Raw genomic sequence first — 18,093 nt, 5'->3', positions numbered from 1 at the left:
AGACCCAGGGATTTCCCAGCGCGTCTTACATTCAGATTAGCAAAAGCAGCAATCAACAGGTCCAGACAAAGGCGTGGGATCCCCTTTTCATTAATACATCCATTTTTAAAACCTCCTACAAACATTATTAGCATTATGCTATTATGCATTTTACTTAAATCAGCCCCCCCCCCTATTAAGACACAAGACGAACAGCATGATTGTTTTTCAATGTCCTTGGTACTTTCCATCTCCAAGGATGAAACAAGTTATCAACCAATTCCAGAAAAAGTGCGCAATATTATTTCTTATAAGCAAAAAAATAAATATAAATCATTGTCAGCTTGACCTGACTGCTTTAGGCCTGTTGTTCTATTCTTGATTTTAACATAACTATTTGCTGTATTGCCTAAATCCAGCTGATCTGAGGCCAAACACCATTACATTTATGACTCACTTTCTCTTAGATGAGCAGTAGGTGGAAGAAGGGTCAGAGATTAAACTGTAAAACTTGCACAGGTTGCCTGTGGTTCTTGAACCAAATAAACAATTTATTAAAAGATAGCAGCAGGATGTTGTTACAGGATTTTGCAATCCACTCTCTATATGTCATTCATGGGGTCCTTTTCTCTGACTTCAGTAACGGTTTTCACCCCTATTAGGTCCTAGGCTCCTTAATGGTGTCCCTAGCACATCCACCCCCTAGCAACAGGTGGAATCCAAAGAAGAAGAGCCATATGCTCCAAACCTTAAAAATACTATGAGCAGGAACAACTAACTCTACTCAATGACATATAGGCCATATGACACACCAGGGACATTTTCATTAGGATCCAGTTAACCTACAGATATATTTTGGGACTGTTGGAGGAAACCCATTTAAGCACAAGAACATGCAACTCAACCAATATACAGTAGATTCCTGGTTGAAATTGTGGTTGAAGTCAGGCTTAGCAATGCTAATCATTTTTAGATTACATTATTAACCTATTTGAGACTGTCTAGATGAAAACTGTGAAACAGGAGGTTTGATCTGGGTAAGGCACACGGAGCTGCCCCAAGACTTTTGACCCATTTACAATCAGTCTCTCTCTTAGCAGGGGACAAAACAGTTGTATTCCAATCAGCTGCACATTTGAGCAGATTGTTGTTCAAAATCATGGAAGTCAGCATTTCCGAGGGATAATCAGCTGACAAGCTAATGCACCAGAGCTTGCAGTCTATTGCCAATGGGGACAAATCAAAGAGATTTGTCCTCCACTCATGGAACTACTGATCTCTGTGTGGGTAAAGGATTCAACAGACGGCCAGTGTGACTGGAAGGACAGGTGGCAAGTGTCTTATTTAAATAAACGATTAATATTGTTTGTTTCAGGTTCAATGTTTAGTCTCTGAGAATTATTCTCTGTCAAAGAAAAAAAAGCAGCGAAAATCAACAGTATTTTAATGTTGGCATGTTTCAATAGAAAACGCTCGATTTGAATGATGGGAATGATTTTTATTGTACTTTTTGATGCAAAGAATACATTGGTTTTCAATTGCATTCAATGTTATTTATTTATGCTCCAGATTCTGCATTAACCATGTGACTACTTTAACATCTATTACCTGTATAGCTTTGCTTTGGATGTAGCGAGATGTTTAAATGCACAATTATTCTCTCTACAGGCAATGAATAGCAATCAACAGAAACAAAAACAAAAATGCAAACTCAAAGCCAATTAAAAAGCCAGTAACATAAAGGGTGTATTTTTTGCAGTCTTACACCACCACAGTTGAGTAACATATCTGCAAGCAGGTGCTAAAAGCCGCGAGTATAACTGCCTGCACTAGGTAACATCCTGAATATATTATTCTTATAAAGCAATGTAATGTTTAATTTTTTTTAATTATTATTTTGAAAGCCCCTCTTTGCCTGTAAATGCTGAGGAACTGAGCTAAAAATGAGCAAAAGGAAATTTGGCAAAGAAAATAAAAAAATTAGAAGGGGAAATGAAAGGTTACAGGAATATACAAGGATCTACATACTGTACATTCTGTGTGTGCTTACAAGTCTTTCATGCGTCCACACAATCATAGCATTCTTCTCCAACTAGAACAGTGGTTGTCAACGTTTCTCACTTCAAGCTAACCATTAATCTGTCCCCCTTTGAGCTACTTTCAGCTCATGAAATAAGTTCAGCTATAGAAAAATTGCACTATCACTTGTAGTTTTATGAATATCTAGGAAAGCAAATACATATTCACCCCAAGCTGGGCTTTCCAAAATATCTAATCAAGCAAATGGCCATTCTCCCCAATTCTCATTATTACTGGCCTTGGGGCTGAGCCCCCCTTCCACTAATTCAAGCTCTACCTTTTGGGAACCACTGAACTCAAGGATACAACCACAAAAAGCAAATGATCTAGTCTATAAAAGTATAAATACTAAAAATAAATACATTTTGAAAATAAGATTTCAAAAAATTGTCTATTTACTATAAAAAGAAGAAATCTGAGCATTTAGCAGCTTTACATGCTTGTTTTAAAAATGTGTTTCCCCACTGCATTTAAAATTAGCTTTAGAGAACATACAACAGTTTAACTGAAGTTAGAAAATGAGAAAACCTTTTTGACCCTTTAACTGGTTTAACCATTGGCCTCATTTTATACGTATTTGAACAAAAAGTTGGCATGACAAAAGAAAAAAACATCCATTCGCTTTGATCTATTTTGGGAGCATAATTTTTTTGTGCATATTGACTTCAAAGGTATTGTCAAAGGTAAGAATACAGTCACCCTGATTTTATCTTTTCCAAAAATCCAGGAAAACATAAACTAGGGGTAAAAATATTTAAAATGGAAGAAAAGTCACATTCACAGGGCAACACAGGTTTTTAAGGAAAATGGGGCAAAATGATAACATACAATGAGGAAGAACATAAAATGTGCTCCCATGGATATTCATTACAACATAAAGGGACTGTAAAAACCCCATAAAAGTGGAGGTACATAAAATCAGGGGTTTGACCACAAATAAATAGCCTTGAACCCTATATATACTGTATTTCAATAATACTGTCTCCAAAAAGCACTACAGTTTGCATCTAACTAGAAGAGACATGGGCTTTTCTCTGCCTTCATCTTGTGCCTGTGAGCATTTCTGAGTGAAAATCTCATGTCAAGTTAACACTTTAAATTGTAAGTAAAACAATAGTAAAAGCTAAACACCTCAAACTATCTAGTCTTTTCTGAAATAGCATGCAGCATAAACCTTCCCTCCCTGATTAGACCTTCTTAAAGGGATTCTGTCATGATTTTTATGGTTTATTTTTTTATTTCTAAATTACACTGTTTACTTTGCAAGTAATTCACTCTACTATTTAAAATGTTATTCTAACCAACAAATGCATTCTTTAGCTGTAATATTTGTGTGTAGGCAGCCATTTCAGTGCTTTGTGCCTTCTTCTGAGCTATGAGAAGGAGCCAGAACTTCAGGATGAAACATGTCTACTACTAGGAGCTAGGGAGCACCTTTAACAATGCAAACAAATCCTTCAGCCGAGGTGTCAGGGAGCTGCTTATCTGGTTACCTTCCCATTGTTCATGTTGATAGGCTGCTGATGGGCTGCTAGGGAGGGGGGGTTGATATAATTTCAACTTGCAGTGTAGCCGTAAAGAATGACTGAATTTTATCAGAACACAACTCACATGACCTGAAGGCACCTTGGAAACTGACAATATGTCTAGCCTCATGCCAAACTTTAAAAATATATATAGAAAAAATCAGTTTGCGCTTTAAAAAAATGGATTTCAGTCCAGAATTCTGCTGGAGCAGCACTTCTGAAAAAAAAAAAGAAAACATTTTTTTCCCGTGACAATATCCCTTTAAAACACTAGAAGGAAGTGTGGCCTGATGTTATCATGCCCTTGTTCAGAGGAAACCAGATTGTATTGGAAAGCAACAGGCAAAGCAGAAGGAAACTAGGGGCACATTTACTAAGCTCGAGTGAAGGATTCGAAGTAAAAAAAACTTTGATTTTCGAAGTATGTTTTTGGGTACTTCGACCATCGAATAGGCTACTACAACCTTCGACTACGAATGATTCAAACTAAAAATCGTTCGACTAATCGACCATTCGATAGTGGAAGTACTATCTCTTTAAAAAAAACTTCGACTACATACTTCGGCAGTTTAAACCTACCGAGGTACAATGTTAGCCTATGGGGACCTTCCCCAGCACTTTTCTAAGGTTTATTTTGATCGAAGAAAAATCCTTCAATCGATCGATTAAAATCCTTCGAATCGTTCGATCAATTTTTCCTTCAATCGATCAATCGTAGGATTTGCGGTAAATCCTTCAAATTCGATATTTGAATTCGTAGGATTTTACTGCGAGGGTTGAATTCAAGGGTTTATTAACCCTTGATATTAGACCCTTAGTAAATGTGCCCTTTAGTGTGCTTATTGTTTTTACAGATAAGTCAGTGTAAATATTCCCCTGTAGTAGGCAAAATGTAACAAAAATGTTAATGTGACCCTATATAGTTAGATGGTTGTAACTATGGTTTTGCTATAACATTATTATTATTAACATTTATTTATAGAGTGCCAACATATTGCGCAGTGCTGTACATACTTGAGTTTGACGTTTTTACAGGAAAGCCAATGTCAAACATCCTTTTCTTTATATAATAGTTACATTACAGCTGGAAACTGAGTGTTTCAAAAAGTTTGGGTTTTCAAAACTCAAATTTTCAGATCCTAAACTGAATGTACTGGTTAAAGGAATAGAGGGGTTGACTCATCTCTTCTGAGTCTTAAAGGAACAGTAACGTCAAAAAAAAAGTGTTTTAAAGTAATGAAAATATAATGCAGTGTTGCCCTGCACTGGTAAAACTGCTGTGTTTGCTTAAGAAACACTACTATAGTTTATATAAATTATCTGCTGTGTAACAATGGGGGCAGCCATTCAAAGGAGAAACGGCTCAGATTACACAGCAGATAGAAGATAAGCTCTGTCTGTCTAATGGAGTTATCGGTTATTCATTCGTTATCCTGTGCCATATAGCCGTTTTTCAATTTCCGCCATTGCTCCACAGCAGCTTGTTTATTTGAACTATAGTAGTGTTTCTGAAGCAAACAGATCAGTTTTACCAGTGCAGGGCAACAGTACATGATATTTTCATTACTTTAAAACACTTACTTTTTTTGGTGTTACTGTTCCTTTAAACACATTAGCACTTTCTTCTACTGATACTCTTGATGTATTTAATTCCAATATAATGTCATGCACTTCCCCATTTCTTCCCTTCTGTTTGCCGATATTTACTATTCTAAGCTTTCCTCTTCCGTTGGCCATTTGCACTGTAATATAAATCGATATTTTTATCCAAACAACTGCAAAAAGTTGCATTTTTCATTTTTTTATGTATTTCTGAAAGGATGGCTATTGGAAATGCAGTCAATATAAAATGAGACTTGTTTCTGGATTTCTCGGGCTAAAGATCTTGTGTAGACTGTAATGAGGTTTTTCTTGCAAATGAACTGGCAGTATCCATTACTACTAGGTTAAATGACTGGCACAGTCACGGTGCACTAAGGGATGTCGGCATTTAGTTAATGACTCACATTGTGTTCCATTTTGGCCATTTAGAAAAACAAAGAAAACAATGGTAACCTGATTCTGCACACAATAATGTGTGTCTTTCTATACAATACAGTGATATTATATACATCCATAAAGCTTTTAAAGGTCCATCTAGAAGTAACATACTGTATGGACATGGCATAATATGCAAATAATGCTAATAGTTGGGGTAATCCAAGATCATTCAAAGGACCGAAGTTAACGGGAAATCTACTGGTTCCCAAGGTACACTTCACAAGTATTTAAAAAAAAATCCCATAACTCAAAATTCAAAATTATAAAAATTCCAATGTATTCAAAAATGTATATTAAAAACATTTCAGCATACTGACCCCATGCTTCTCCACCTTACATGTTTCATACCCGCCGGCACTTACTCATAGGTGATTTTTTTTTAAAATACTTATAATATGCCAATATAACCGCCATAATATGGGGCTGAACTAAGTTGGTGCCCGGTACATTATTGGATGCAGAGATGGCCTATTGCTAATTAGTCCTTTTTATTCACTGTTAATGTTCTAAAATGTTTATTTTAGTTTTTATTATTTACACTTTGTATTGCAACAACAAAAAGTTGCATATCCTGATTCTTGATTGGACAATCAATTCTTTCATCATTTGTTCTCATCATCTTCATACTTTTTGCTTAAAGTAATTCCGTCACAGCTATTATCCTGTAGTCTCCTGTAGTATAAAACTTTTTCAGTGGATGCCATTAAATGCTGAGACAGGTATGGGATCCATTATCAGGAAACCTAGAAAGCGCTGAACTATGCAGATCAAATAATCCAAATTTTGAAGTAGTATCATTTTCTCTGTAATAAAAAAACAGTACCTTGTATTTACCTAAATAAGATATAATTAACCTTTCTCTTCTTTTTCAAGGCTTTGCTATGCAAAAATTTGGGAAAATTCACATAACTGTTGTAAAAATGTGTTGAATTGCCTTATATTTTTAGAGAACCTACTACCTACATAATTTTTATGGTGTAGTTTTATTTCTAAATTACGCTGTTTACACTGCAAATAATTCACATACCATGTAAAATTTCATTCCTAACCCAACAAAAGTGTATTTAGTTGTAATATTGGTGTGTAGGTGCATCTCAGGTCATTTTGCCTGGTCATGTGCTTTCAGAAAGAGCCAGCACTTTAGGATGGAACTGCTTTCTGGCAGGCTGTTGTTTCTCCTACTCAGTGTAACTGTGGGAGTTGCAGTGGGACCTGGATTTTTTACTATTGAATTCTGTTTTAATATGTACCAGGGAGCATTTATTTGGTTACCATTATTCTGCTGATGGGCTGCTGGGGAGAGGGAGTGATATCACTCCAGCTTGCAGTGCAGCTGTAAAGAGTGACTGAAGTTTATCAGAGCACAAGTCACATGACTGGGGGCACCTGGGAAACCGACAGTTTGTCTAGCTCCATTTAAGATTTCAAAATTAAATATTAAAAAAAATTTAGTTTACTCTTTTGAAAAATGGATTTCAGTGCAGAAGTCTGCTGGAGCAGCACTATTAACTGATACAATTTGAAAAAATGACAGTATCCCTTTAAAAACACATTTGTGATTTTAGACATTGCCTCTTCTAATAGTATCTACTACTTCACTTAGGGGCTTATTTATCAAACCTTGAATTTTTCTGGTCGAGTTTTTAAAAGGGAAAAACTTGAATTTTTAGAGGAAACAAAAACAATTTTTTTTAAGGTTTATTATGCTCTAATGCTACTAACAATCCAAATATCCTCCAGCTGAGGGGTTTAGGCTAGTTTTCATTCAATAATCCAAAAAAGTTGAGTTTTTTGGGCTACAACTTGAAAAAGTTGCACGATTCGAGTGTTAAATCGAAAAAGTCATATGTTTTTGTCACAACATTTTTCAGAATCAACTTTTTAGATCAGATGTATTGGTAAATTGATGTGATTTGGGGGAACTTGGCTAAATATATTATTATAGTGAGAAGTGAATGTTGAGTTTTAATAAATACTCCCCTTAGTAACTACGTTGCTGTTTAACCAAAAAGTACCATCTCTAGTTTCCATCTTAGAAGCCTACAAACAGAGGCACAATTAATAAATCTGACCACCAGATGTCTAGGTGCAAAAATCCCAATGGTTAATGTGGAAGGAAAGGGGAGGATAATATTACATATGCAATTTATTTTCATCTGCCACGTGTCATTCTTGTGTACCTCGTGAAACTCACGGCATGGTGAATTTTTTAATCCGTTTCCCAAAACTCCTCCTATTTCTAGCAGTAAATAGACTGCCAGTGAAGGTAATGTAGGGCTCACAAAAAGTTCTTTGCAAGACAAAGAAGAGATAGCAACATGAGATGTTTCATTAGTCAGATAGAAAGGCACAGTTTAAATCTTGTCTTCACAAGAAAGTGATAAATAATACAAACTTGCCAAAAGCTACCACCAGAAAATTAAAGGGCAGCATCAATGTCTGCTGCTTGGCGACAATTGAGCTCAGCAAAATATAATGAGGACTGGATCTTTTCTACACAATATAGTATAAATTGCCATAATTAAAGACAGGTACAGAGAAATATTACAAAATATATATATATATTCGATAAATTTGAGTGTTTTCAGAGTGAGAATTTGACACAGCAGCATGATTCGAACTGACGCTCAATTTTGTTGTGACTTTTTGTCGCACCGATTTTTTTGAGAAGTTTTATTGATAAATTAAAGTGGATTCGGGTTTGGGAGGTTGGTCGAATTTTTTTATTGAGAAAAAGTTGCGTTTTAGTAAATAACCCCCAAATAAACCCAATAGAATTGTTTTGCTTCAATATTGATTTCTGCAGCTTAGTTTCCATCAACTAAAGGTACTGTTTTATTATTACAGAGAAAAGGGAAATCATTAAAGGGATACTGTCATGGAAAAAAAGTTTTTTCAAAATGAATCAGTTAATAGTGCTGCTCCAGCAGAATTCTGCACTGAAATCCATTTCTCAAAAGAGCAAACAGATTTTTTTATATTTAATTTTGAAATCTGACATGGGGCTAGACATTTTCGAATTCCCAGCTGCCCCCAGTCATGTGAATTGTGCCTGCACTTTAGGAGAGAAATGCTTTCTGGCAGGCTGCTGTTTTTCCTTCTCAATGTAACTGAATGTGTCTCAGTGGGACATGGGTTTTTACTATTGAGTGTTGTTCTTAGATCTACCAGGCAGCTGTTATCTTGTGTTAGGGAGCTGCTATCTGGTTACCTTCCCATTGTTCTGTTGTTTGGCTGCTGGGGGGGGGGGAAGGAGTGGGGTGATATCACTCCAACTTGCAGTACAGCAGTAAAGAGTGATTGAAGTTTATCAGAGCACAAGTCACATGAGGCAGCTGGGAAATTGACAAAATGTCTAGCCCCATGTCAGATTTCAAAACTGAATATAAAAAAATCTGTTTGCTCTTTTGAGAAATGGATTTCAGTGCAGAATTCTGCTGGAGCAGCACTATTAACTGATTCATTTTGAAAAAAATGGTTTTCCCCATGACAGTATCCCTTTAAGAAAATGTAATTATTTACTTAAAATGGGCTCAGTTGGAGAAGCATTCAGAGTTTCTGGAAATTCGGTTTCTTGTACAGTGACAGTAAGGGGTGTATTTACTAAAACTCTCAATAAATTAATTTTTTTTTACCAAACTCCCAAATCTGAATCCCCTCCATTTACCAATAATTCTGATCAAAACGTCAGTGCGAGATAAAATCGTGTGTCGTACAGTGCAACTTTTATTTTTTGCAACTTGTTAAAATTGCTCATCAATTATGGCCTCATAGGGCCCCCTATACCCCCTGGGTCCCCTGCAGCCGCAGGATCTTCATCCTCTGTAGTTATGTCCCTGTCTAAGTGAAAGCAATTTGAAATAATATTTAGCCAAAGAGGTGACTTACAATAAAAGAAGAAATGGGATTTGCAGAAGGAAACAGGAGGAGTCTGACAAAATAGCCTCATCGTATGGACACTATCTCACTGCTCTAGAATTTTTGTTTCAGAAAAAAAATTCACATTTGAAAAAACATCAAAAAAATACTTATTGACTTCAATGCAAAAAAATTCCCACTGACTTCTATGCATTTGGCATGAGCAAAAAACACAATAAAAAAAATGGCCATTGACTCCAACGTGTTTGGTGTGAGAATAGAAAAGTCACCCATTGACCCAATGCAGTTCACAAATATTATGGTGTTGGTGTTAGACTTTTCTCATTGATCATAGTTTGCCTTCCATGTCCTCAACTTCACTTCCTCCACCTCTTTAGGCCCCTCTACTAAATAAGTTACCCCCTCCAAAAAATCAAGTTACAAGTTACATTAATTCATAACTATGTTTAATAAATGGTCATTTTACCACTTTCGGGTGGGTACAGTCACACGGTTACTTGTTATTTTTAATCTGAGCTAGAAGCAAATTCAAAAACCCAGCAAGAGCAGGAGAAGCAAAAGAAAATGATTTTTCTACTGCAAATTGCATCTGAGGGCAGGATAATGTGTGTTCTTGATGCTGAAGGCAGATCTGAACAAGGATCTGAACTGTTTTACAGAACATTAATCTAAAATCTGAAGAGGCTTTGCTGGCGGTATAGCAGCAGCTATTTCTCTTGTTCATTGTTCTTGTTCTTTCCACCTCAGTAACAATATCCAATGCCCCTCTAAACCAAGCTCTGTGATTGCAGTTGAACTGAGATAATGCAATGCCACAATAATTCCATGCGGTTATTAAATGCCACGGGCCAGTGTCACTTCATTCATTCTATTTAATATGACGGGAAGCAGTGTGATGGCAACAAATAAGTCATACACATTATAGACACACTAAAAAGTCATGTATCCTGACAGGTTTAATGATTCGTGATCAATTAATAACAGAATTTCCATAATTATTACTTTTTTTCCCCAGGGGTGAATACATTCACATTTTTAAGTTCCAGGCCTAGTTACAAATATAAATATAATGACTGTAAAGGAAAATAGCTGCGGTGTTGTGTGGAAGGAATCTGCAGATATTACTGGGCTCAGTAGCTAAGCTCAGTTTAGGGCCCTAAAACATTGCTGAATTGATTAGGGATGCACCAAATTTACTATTTGGGATGCGGCCAAATCCCTGAATCCTTGGTGAAAGATTTGTCCGAATACCGAACCGAATCTGATTCCGAATTTGTGTATGCAAAATAGGGGCAGGAAAGGTAAAAGTGGAAACAATTCTTCTTTTGTGACAAAAAGTCACATGATTTCCCTATCTGCCCCAAATTTACATATGCAAATTAGGATTCTGATTCGGTTCGGCCAGGCACAAGGATTCTGCCGAATCTGATTCCTGCTGAAAAAGGCTGAATCCTGGCCGAATCCCGAACTGAATCCTGGATTTGGTGCATCCCTAGAATTGACCAATTCTAATGAACATATACTGAAATTGCTCAATAATTCTAGATTCCTGGGCCTCCCTTCAACTGCAGGGTCTGCTTAATCTGTTGTTCTACCCCTGCTTATTGGCCCAATATATTATCCACCCTTTAGATCTCCTTAAGGAAAATGCTGATTGAGCTGTAAAACTAAGCACTTTTAGACAGTTGTGAGACCTTTAGGCCAATGAGCCATAAGACAATCTTGGTCATTTTTCACCCACTGTGTTTTTTTTTCTCACTAAAATACAATATTAAGGTGCCAAATTCAAGTATGCCATTGCCCTTCAGTTGTGTGGGTGTAAATCAAAATTTTGGGGGTTATTTATTAAAGGGCATGTAAAGGCAAAAAAATAAAATCCCATTTTTACTTTCTTTAATGAAAAAGAAACCTATCTCCAATATACTTTAATTAAAAAATGTGTACCATTTTTATAAGAAACCTGACTGTATGCAGTGAAATTCTCCCTTCATTTACTGCTGTGGATAGGAATTGTCAGATGGTCCCTAACTGCTCTGCAGGGAAATAATCATACTTATGAACAGCAGGGGGAGCCCCCGCCTTACTTCCCAGCCATGCAGAACTCAAGCAGCTTTGTTTATGATGATCCCTAAGCAGCCCAGACCACACTGAGCATGTGCACAGTCTTAGTCTTGCAAAGATGTATAACAAAGTTACAAGATGGTGACCCTCTATGGCCAACTTTGAAAGCATAAATTATTTGTTTGATTAGGCTTGTGGTGCAGTAAGTTCATGTTTATATTTAATATACAAAATACAACATTTCTAGCATTATTCTTTTTTAGACTTTACATGCCCTTTAAGCTCCGAATTGTTCTGGTTGGACTTTTAAAGGGGAAAATAAATTTTTTTTAGGATTTATTAAAGTCCGATGGTGTTAAAAGTCTACCAACTCAGACCTGCCAAGAACATGTAAAAGTCAATGGCAGATGTCCCGTTAACATTTGGAAGATTTTCACTGCGCTGGGTTTACAAAAAAATCATAGGTTTCAAGAGCAAAATGAAATTAGGTTCAAAAAATATATTAAAGTCAATTTTATATGTATATGTTTACTTGAAATTATTTTTATTTATCATTGTATTTCTTTTTTCTCAGCTACCTTTTACCCAAAGTTCATACCATTTTTATGGAAATGGAATCACCAAGTCCCGTCATCGGCGCAGTGTCAATAAAAAGAAACATCTAGCCGTGGATCCCAAGGTAAGAGATTTCCATTTGGTTTTTCTGTCATTTGAGATACTTGATACTTTTGTTTAAAATGCTTCCAGAGTGCAACGAATGGCCAGATGAATACAGAGCTGCCAGCGATCGCCAGGGTTGTATTCAAGAGGGGCGAGCTGGGAGAGGCATTAATGGGGGGGGGGGGTCGCGTATTGTACTGAATCTGCACAAAAGTATTAAAATCAAGGACAGCAAAAATAATATAAAAGTCGCAAAGAGAAAAACAATTTGCACAGGTAAGAATAAAAAAATGTAATATTCTTCCTTAAACTATTATTGCATTGTGAATTTTAATTGCACACTTTTAAAGGAGAACTAAACCCTTCAATAAGAAAATCCCCTACCATACTACCCTAGGTAGTACCCCTACCTGATTCCCCCCTGCATAGTTACCTTTTTGGTGCATCCACTGTTGGAGCAGTCTTCCGGTTTGTAGCAACTGCTCATGCACCAAAAGTGCCGGAAATTACAGAAAGGAAAGAAGAGGACCCGAAGAATATCAGAAATCTGGAAGATGGCGCCCAGGAGCTCTGATGCACTTACTGTGCAAACTCTTGGGGAGCAATTTCAGGGGTAACTAACAATGCAAGGGGAAGCAGGGAGGGGGGGGCTACCTAGGGTAGTAGGTAAGGGATTTTCTTATTGGAGGGGTGTATTTCTCCTTTAAGCAGTGCATAATCTTTTGGAGCAAGCATAACTTTCAGTAAGAACATTTAATACATTCACTGCGCACTGGTGCAAATGCTAAAATTCACAAACCTTCCACTGCCGGAAGAGGTCGCTAAACCGTTTCCTGGTTCGCAAAGCCATGATTTTTAAATATGAGAGATATTTTCTTTTTTTTTCTTTTTTTTTATTTGTTTGTGTTTGTGGGTTACTAAAGGTAATTATCTCCATGTCAAATGTTTTCTGATGACAATACTTTTACTTTTTTACATGCTCTTTATAAAGGAAACTTACAATAAAACCATTGTTTGAGTGGGTTCCCCTTTTTTATTGTCCACTGGGGTTTAACATGTAAGCTATAAGAGAAAAAAGGCAGGGTGCAAAGTGTAGAAAATGGGCACACTTTGCCACGTTTATGCACTTGGCACTCTGTCCTACTCATTTAATGCATTGGCACAGATCTCTACCCTCCATTGTGGAGCACAGTGAGCCTGCAGCAAGACCATTGAATAGAGTCCTGTATCATGTGATCATGAGGATTGAGTGGGGGAATGCATCCCTCCTTCTGCAACCTACCCATCTCCTTATTTATGCATTATTCAGACATGCAAGTTAGGGAGCACCTGGTGCACAAAGTGCAGAGTATAACACTGCCCCTGCCGTAAGCTACAGTAAGTATAAATGAACAATCATTTCTGCCCATTAGCACTCCGTGGAAGTTGTAACCAAGCCCCTTAGAGACCTTCAGCAAGCATGACAATAAGGGTACGACTTGGGCATTTGGAATACGGTTACTGGTTACTACATAGAAATTTGCGTTTCACGCTCTCTAGTAGAAACAGTGTGGCTTTGTTTATTACATGTTGTCTGATAGATACAAAAGTGGTGCTGTTAAAACAATTATTATAGCATGTTACACTGCTATGTAAAATAAATGCATGCATTATTGCACAAGAGAGTGGTCAGATTATTGCCATTCCCACCATCACCAGAGACCATGCTTCTCATCTCTTCTCATTATTCTTTCATATGGTTTTATTTGAATTATTCTGTTATTTTGCTTAATAAATAATATGCAACCAAAAGATCATTAAAATAATTTGCTTTCTGCATAAATGTAAAAGATTTATGACAATGAAGGATTACCTGTCCAATCTAATGTCATTCTGATGTCATTCTGATGTCACTCTAAAGGATTTTGTCCAATAGATATTGTGTCAGTTCAACTACTGCCTGGAGCTCTTGTCTTTCCTACATATATTGATAGCTAATCCACTGGAGGTCAGCACAGAGCACTCCAAGAAGGAGACAACACTCAATTTAAGAAGTTCTACAGCCATTACCTCTTGGGCTCTGGTTGACCAACACCAATTGGTCAACCAGAGCCAGATATTTCTTTTTATGGATTTGCAAGGATTTCTGGCCCAAAATTTCACTGATTAGAAATGCCATCTGAACATCATAATGACCATTTGATGAACTCACCATCTGAATGAAGCTACTCATTACATCTTGAAAACCTTGAGAAGTTTTCTTAGGAACACTTAGCTCTGAAAATGTGTCATTAGGAAAACTGTTCTGGCATTTTTACACAAAGAACCCATGGCATTTGAATTGGTTACTGAGCAAACAATTGCCTGACCAATGTAGATACTCCCTAGTTGTATGGACAAAATGCACCAAGATTGAGGCAAATTCTTGTTTGGATGTATTGGTATCAAATAATGTCACAAAGGTTATTCCTTGAGCTGAATCCTAATTTATTTATGTTTTATCCATATTGATCCCATCTCTGATTAGATTCCCTAACATTCAGCGTTGTGCACAAGAATGAATTTGTAATTGGAACAGGGCATCTCTGATCTTGCTTATGACTGTTCTCTGCTATCAGATTTTCTGTCATAAACTCTTCCTTTATGCAAAGAAACATGAGTTCAGTACTTAGAAATGTGCAGTACAAGACCTGTATGTGTAAATATAACACTACAGAAAACTTCTAGGCAACAAAATTATTATTTTGCCTGCCTTCTAATAAGAACTCAGAAATTCCACATATTTCTTAGCTTCAAGTGTAAGTCTTACATGTTTTTAAATATATTTTAGGTGATGAAAGCATATTTCTACATAGCGATCATTTTGACATTCAGATCTTAGTTGCTTGTTTCATTGTCAAAATATCGCCAAGTAGAAATGTTATACAATGCATGAAGTATATAATTTATGCTACTAGTCATGCTATACAGTACATAGGAAATGTCACTGAAATCTAAATAGTAGTTAAGCATCTGAATTATTTGGCTGTATCTGTGCTAATAAACCAGTGGCTTTGGGTGGCCAAAGAGTTTCTAATTTTTGGTTTTGAGGCAGCATGAGGCATGTGAATAACTTCTGTTTTAAGAAAGCATAAAAGTATAAATAATAAAGTCAAAGTATACAGTATAAATTATATATATTAAAGTATAAATAATAAAGTATATTGTCACTAAACCAGCCATGTTTTTCACAATAATACATTGCACATGTGGAAAAGAAGACTGAAATATACGACTTGTTCAAGAGATGGATCATATTTTTGAATAAGAAATTGAAGCATTTGTCCTGCTCCTTTCTCTGTAGCAGAGAAGTGCAAATATCTGAACCCGAATTTGGAAAAATACTGAGCACTGGATTATTAGACGAATACTTTTAGAACGTCCTTAGTATACAGGTCAACAAGGTCCACAGTCTAATTTAATTTCAAGGTACTAAAAGGACATATATGTTGTTGCTTTTACTAATGCAGGTTGCTCTTGTACATTTTGGGCTGGAGATCTTTCATATGCCCATAACGTCTCTCACAGGCTTCTTAGCAGCGACTGATTTCTAATCATGTTTTGTTTTGTTTTTCATTTTAATTAATACAAAAGAGACTTGAACATGTTAAGCTAAACAAAGGTCCGGGGCCAGATGGTATTCATCCCAGGGTTCTTAGTGAGCTTAGCTCGGTGATTGCCAAACATCTTTTAATTTTTTTTAGGATTCATTGAGGTCTGGCATGGAGACAAGATACTGGCAAATAGCTAATGTGGTGCCTCTCTTCAAAAAGGGGATCCCGTTCTCAGCCTCAAAACTATAGGCCAGTTAGTCTGACTTCAGTGGTAGGAAAGTTTTTCGAAGGGTTAATAAAGGACAAGATACTGTACTTCATAGCAAATCATAATACTATGAGTGTGTGCCGGCATGGTTTTATGTGTAATAGATCTTGCCAGAATAACTTAATTTCTATTTCTGAGAAGGTGAGCAGGGACTTGATTCTGGGATGGCAGTGGATGTGATTTACTTAGACTTTGCTAAAGCATTTGATACAGTGCCACACAAAAGGTTACTGGTTAAATGAAGGAATGTTGGCCTGGAACATAGTATTTGTACCTGGATAGAGAACTGGCTAAAAGATAGACTACAAAGAGTGGTGGTAAATGGAACATTTTCTAATTGGACCAGTGTTGTTAGTGGAGTACCGCAGGGCTCTGTACTAGGTCCCTTGCTTTTCAACTTGTTTATTAATGACCTGGAGGTGGCCATTGAAAGTACTGTTTCTATTTTTGCAGATGATCCTAAATTGTGCAGAACTATTGTTTCCATGCAGGATGCTGCTGAGTGATTTGTCTAAGTTGGGAAACAGAGCAGCAAACTTGTCTAGTCATCTGATGCGTTTCAGGCCTCATTGTGACACCTGATGAAGTGCCACAATGAGGCATGAAATGTGTCAGGTGACTAGACACGTCATGGTTTACTTAAAGGTCTCAAGAAAGATACCTGTTCATGTTTTTAATGTTAACTTGGCAATACATACTTTTTTCATTGAATTTCACACGTAGTTGAAGGCTCCTGTTTTTCCACTATTCTCTTGAACACCATGTGGATAACTACAGAATTACTTACATGTAAGTGTCCCAAAATATACTCATCTGGAGTATGGGGGGCAGTTTTGGACTCCAGTTCATAAGAGGGATATAAATGAGCAGGAGAGAGTGCAGAGACTAAACGTAAAATAAAGGTAGTTTCTTTATCGATATCTTTCATTATATTCAGCTCTGTGTATTGCCAAACATACATTAAGGGAACAGTAACACCAAAAAATTTAAGTATTTTAGAAGGATGACAATATAATGGGTTATTTTCAGATTTTTATAGTTGAGGGGAAAAAAACTCGTATTTTTTTTTTTTTGAAGATTTATTGTATTGGATTATTTGGTTAAATTGGAGACAAACTTCCCATAGTCCGGGTTTCCAAATAATGGATCCAATACCTGTATTTACTTTTTTGTACTTGTGTTGATACCAGCAACCCAAAGATAGCAAATAAAACAAAGGACTTTTTTGTAAAAATAGATGATAACAGCTATAAAGATAATGAAATAGAAGGCATTTTAATGAAGGTAAAAGCAAAGCAGTAATGTATGCAACCATCTTGAACCACTGACACATGGTTCCCATTTGATTATAATCCATGATCTGAAAACTCATTATCCAAAAAGCTCTGAATTATAGGAAGAACCATCTCCACTCCATTTTGATCACATAATTCAAATTTTTCAAAATGATTTAATTTCTCTCTCTAACAATAAAACCGTACCTTGTACTTGATCTCAACTAAGATACAATAAAGTACTGTAAACTTTCCTGAATGTGGCAGATACGATTATTAGTACCACCATAATAATGTAATGTTTTATACCAAACTGTGCAATACATCCAAACACTCTCCTCTGATGTTTTTGTTCTTAATTTCATTTTCAATTTTCCGCTGTGTCTCATTGTGCATACTTTAATTTAGAAGAATGATGAACAAAATATTTATATATATATATATATATATTTATTATATACGGAAGCCCCAGGATATCCTGTGCAATATGGTACCATTGAATGCATTGTCACTCTAATGAAATATTATTTTTTAGTAGCTTTACATATCTGAAGTCATAAAGCATAAAGCATTTAATATATTCTATGTTTAAAGTTCATATATCTAGATGGCTTCCACCAACAGACTATTAACAAAGAAATAGTTTCCATTTTTACCCGCGGGATCTGTCGATGCCATTAGCCACAAGTCTATGTAATGAAGAGCAAATGTTCTTTAGATTTTCACAAATAAGGAATTACTGATGTTTTGTACTA

General features: G+C 36.3%; 1 protein-coding gene across 1 annotated transcript in view; it reads left to right on the top strand.

Annotated features, from left to right (window-relative positions):
* pcsk2.S (proprotein convertase subtilisin/kexin type 2 S homeolog) overlaps window positions 1–18,093 on the top strand; it is a 78,414-nt gene that overhangs the window by 17,951 nt on the left and 42,370 nt on the right. Inside the window, 1 exon segment of the mRNA NM_001092688.1 lies at window positions 12,139–12,243. Within this exon segment, the coding sequence (NP_001086157.1) occupies window positions 12,139–12,243 (105 nt within the window).

Source organism: Xenopus laevis, chromosome 5S (genome assembly GCF_017654675.1).
Source record: "Xenopus laevis strain J_2021 chromosome 5S, Xenopus_laevis_v10.1, whole genome shotgun sequence".
NCBI lineage: Eukaryota > Metazoa > Chordata > Amphibia > Anura > Pipidae > Xenopus > Xenopus laevis.
Note: the sequence above shows the minus strand (reverse complement) of the source record. Positions and strands in the feature narration are given on the sequence as shown.